Source organism: Arachis ipaensis, chromosome B05, assembly GCF_000816755.2.
Source record: "Arachis ipaensis cultivar K30076 chromosome B05, Araip1.1, whole genome shotgun sequence".
In the NCBI taxonomy this organism is placed as follows: Eukaryota; Viridiplantae; Streptophyta; class Magnoliopsida; order Fabales; family Fabaceae; genus Arachis; species Arachis ipaensis.
In genome coordinates this window covers 7,546,286-7,550,581 of record NC_029789.2, presented here as the reverse complement: position 1 = coordinate 7,550,581, position 4,296 = coordinate 7,546,286, and the positions used below count along the sequence as shown (strand labels likewise).

Below are 4,296 nucleotides of genomic sequence, written 5' to 3'. Positions count from 1 at the left end.
CTATAATCTAATATATATATATTTTTAGATTTATACGTACTAATGTTGTGTAAAAACTTTATAATTATCTATCGAAAGTAATGTTTACCTGTTGCAGGTAATTAGAGATAAAGCAGATGACATTACAAAATAATAGTCTATTTTTTTATAATTTTTCACCAATAAAATGCACAACTAACATTAAAAATAAGTCTCACTTAGGATTCTAATTTTTTATTATTTATGTATTTTGAAAATATAGGTTTTCCAGTTCAAGATAAAAAACACTAAAGTTATTTATTCATAATAATATAATGTTATGATCTTCTCAATTTTAAATTTATTTGTGGCACAGAAAATATTTTATTTTTTATTTCAATTTAAATATAATACTCAAACAAATTGTATATCTATCAAAACAAAAATGTCTTGAGCAAGTTATAAGATAAGATGTATGAAAGAAATTAAATTATATAAGATAATAAAGTACTAAATTGGTTCCCTAGGTTTGGGTATAATTCTGTTTTGGTCCTTAAGGTTTAAAGTGTTCTATTTGAATCCAAAAAAGTTTCATTTAGCATCAATTTAGTCCCACAGTGAGGTCAAAATTAAATAATTAACAAAATATCCTACATAACAACAGTTCAAGAACAAAATCGATAATTTGGAGAACAAGTACAAGCTCCAGAGGCACAAAATCAACCATTGATGCATCAATACATTTATTTATCATTTTCTTTAGTTTTATAGAAAATATTTTATTTATATTATAAAAAATAATAAATAAATGTATTGATGTATCAATGGTTGATTTTATGCCTCTGGAGCTTATACTTGTTCTTCAGATTATAGATTTTGTTCTTGTATTGTTGTTATGTAGGACATCTTATTAATTATTTAATTTTGACCTCACTGTGGGACTAAATTGATGCTAAATGAAACTTTTTTGGATTCAAATAGAACATTTTAAACCTTAAGGACTAAAACAGAATTACGCCCAAACCTAGGGGACCAATTTAGTACTTTACCCTAACAAATATTTATATACTAAGATGAGATGCATGATAGACAGTGGTGGAGCTTAGTTCATGGCCCCAAACTTTTATAAAAAACTTAGTATGTAGTACTTTTTCAAAAGATAAAAAATAGTTCAATTGACTTAAATACTTTACTATAACTTAAAGTATCTAATAAGTTCAATAAATAACACTCTCTCTATCTTTAAGTTCAAATATAAAAAATTAGATATTTTTTATTTATTTAATTTAATATTATTTTATATTTTACTATTTATTTAATTTAATTTTTTATATGATAAAAAATAATAGAATATTCAATAAGTATTAATATTATTGTATTTGTATAAATTGATAAAAAAATTCAATAATTATAAATTTTAATATTTGTCCTTCTAACTTCTTTACATATTTTACAGGATATATATTTAAATTTTTATATAAAATAATAATGAAAATCAAAGAATTGATACATTTTTTAAGAGGAAGGCTAATATTTAAGAATGAGAACATATAACTTTTACAATATCAATACATGTAGATAATTCTTCTACTTTAATGAATAACGAAGAAAGTGAGATATAACCTTCAAAAGTTTAAAAAGTTACATCTGATAACTTTAACCTTAACTTTTTGGAACGAGTTCTTGAAAAACGGCTTTAAATTTGGCAATATCACCCAAACCAGAGAGATGATATTAGACGAGCTTATCTTAAATGGGTCCATATCAAAAACATGTTGACAATTATTTTCTATCTGGCCCCCCAAAATTTTGCTTCAAGTTCCGTCACTGTGATAGAGTTGGGTGTCTTAGTCCATTATTTAAAATTTTAAATACAAAAAAGGTGTTCATATGGGTATTTGTATTTTGATATTGTGGCTTAAAGTTTCACAGACAATTATTATTCTTAAATCGTGCAGCTCGTGGTACAACTTTGTTAATTTTATATTTTTATTTGAAGTTTAATGTGGGAAAATAAAGAGAGTAAACATGTTTAGTATAATTATAATATAAAGACATTGGAGTTCAGTTTAGCAGCAGAGTAGTGTGTCTCTTAAAATCTATTTTTGTAGAAGTTAACTTTAATTTATTACCGGTTCCCATGGAATCTGCAAAAGAAGAAGTTGATACTAAGATAAAAGTTATGTTCTTACCATTCGCATCAACAAGCCACATCATACCAATGGTAGACATAGCCAGACTCTTCGCTATGCACGGGGTCGATGTTACCATAATAGCCACCCCAGTAGCCGCCTCATTGTTCCAGAGCTCCGTCGGCCGCGACTCCTCGCTCGGCCGTTCAATCAGAACTCACGTCGTTAAATTCCCGGCTGCAGAAGTCGGTCTTCCCGTTGGTGTAGAAACATTCAACGCAGATACGGCGCCGGACATGCTTCTCAAAATTTCAAAGGGACTGAATCTGCTGGAAAAGGAGATTGAGAAGTTGTTTGAGGAACTGGAGGCAGATTGCATTGTCACTGACATGTTCTACCCTTGGACTGTAGATGCTGCAGCCAGGTTGGGGATTCCTAGGTTGATCTTACTTGTTGGAAGCTGCTTCGCTCATTCGGCACTACACTCAGTTAAGAAATTGAGTATTTGATTATTATGAAAATACTAATGTCAAAATAACATCTATTATAAGGAGTTAAAAAATTATTTATAGACTCAAGAAATTATTGTTAAACCGATTCATTTACTGTTTGCTTCGAAATGAACATTTTCTCTTGCTTGTTGATGAAATGAAACTTGTAGAGTGTGAGACCAATAAAACTTTCATTAATGTTTGCGAAACATATATAGGTCAAGACTTATGCTCCTCATAAGGACATAAAATCCGACAGCACTGATGACAAGTTTTCATTGCCTGGTTTGCCGCACCGCCTGGAGATGACGCCTTTGCAGCTGCCGGATTGGCTTAGAGAACCCAACGGCTACACCCATTTGATGGAGATGATTAGGGACTCAGAGAGAAGAAGCCTCGGATCCGTGTTTGATAGCTTCTACGAGCTCGAAGGTGAGTACCTGGATCATTACAAGAAAGCCATGGGAACCAAGAGTTGGAGCTTGGGACCTGTTTCCATGTGGGCGAACCAAGATGCTGCTGATAAAGCCGGAAGAGGACAAGCCAAACTTGAACAAAAAGGAAAAGAAGAAGAAGAAGAAGATTCTGGGTGTCTTAAATGGCTTCATTCCAAGCCTGAGAATTCTGTTCTGTATGTGAGCTTTGGGAGTATGAGCAAGTTCCCTTCTTCGCAGCTTGTTGAGATAGCTCAAGCTCTTGAAGATTCTGGGCACGATTTCATGTGGGTTGTTAAGAAAAAAGATGGTGAAGATGGGAGTTTTCTTGAGGAATTTGAGAAGAGAGTGAAGGCAAGCAACAAAGGTTACTTGATATGGGGTTGGGCACCACAGTTGCTGATACTGGAGAATGCAGCCATTGGAGGAATTGTAACTCACTGTGGCTGGAACACGGTGATGGAAAGCGTGAACGCGGGTTTGGCCATGGCCACATGGCCTATGTTTGCTGAACAGTTTTTCAATGAGAAGCTTTTGGTTGATGTGTTGAAGATTGGGGTGGCGGTTGGAGTGAAAGAATGGAGAAAGTGGCAGGAGTTTGGAGAAGAGGTTGTGAAGAAGGGTAAGATTGCAAAGGCCATAGCTTTGTTGATGGGTAATGGAGAGGAGAGTGTTGAAATGAGGAGAAGAGCGAGAGAGCTTAGTGATGCTGCTAAAAGAGCAATAAAGTTTGGTGGCTCTTCTCACACCAATCTTCTTCAATTAATTCAGGAACTCAAGTCTTTGAAACTTGATAGGATTAATGGAAAGTGAGATGGCAGTGTCATGAACCACTCAAACAAGAGCCTCTTTTAGGTTTATCAAGAATCGAACTAGAATTTTGATATCATGTCATAAAACCACTTATTCCAAATGCTTAAGCTGATTAAAAAAAAAGCAATATTAATAGTTATATCTCTAAATAGACAGTCTCTTTTAAATTAGTTACCAATTTTTAATAAGAACCCTTTTAAATGCATGTTTCAGGGGGTTCTATTTATTGCTTAGAACTTCTGGCACAACAACTGTTCTGTCTGTAATCTGGATTTATGCCTTTGATTCAACTTGCAGAATAAAATGCAGTTATTTCCCTCAACCCTTAGGAAACTGTATTTTCTTTGAGCTTTTTAATTCAAAAACAATGGAAATGCACGCTATGCAAGAGAGAACCTTAAAGTATCAAACATACACATGAAATTTTTAAGTCTTTGATAACATACGCTCTAAAAAGTAAAAACAGAT

The 4,296-nt window shown here is 32.8% G+C and overlaps 1 protein-coding gene across 1 annotated transcript; it reads left to right on the top strand.

The window, feature by feature from the left end:
• LOC107642747 (soyasapogenol B glucuronide galactosyltransferase) lies at positions 1,888-4,150 on the top strand. Its single transcript, XM_016346211.2, has 2 exons — positions 1,888-2,578; positions 2,800-4,150. Exons 1-2 carry the CDS (start codon positions 2,099-2,101, stop codon positions 3,826-3,828), a joined length of 1,509 nt encoding a protein of 502 aa, XP_016201697.1. The 5' UTR covers positions 1,888-2,098; the 3' UTR covers positions 3,829-4,150.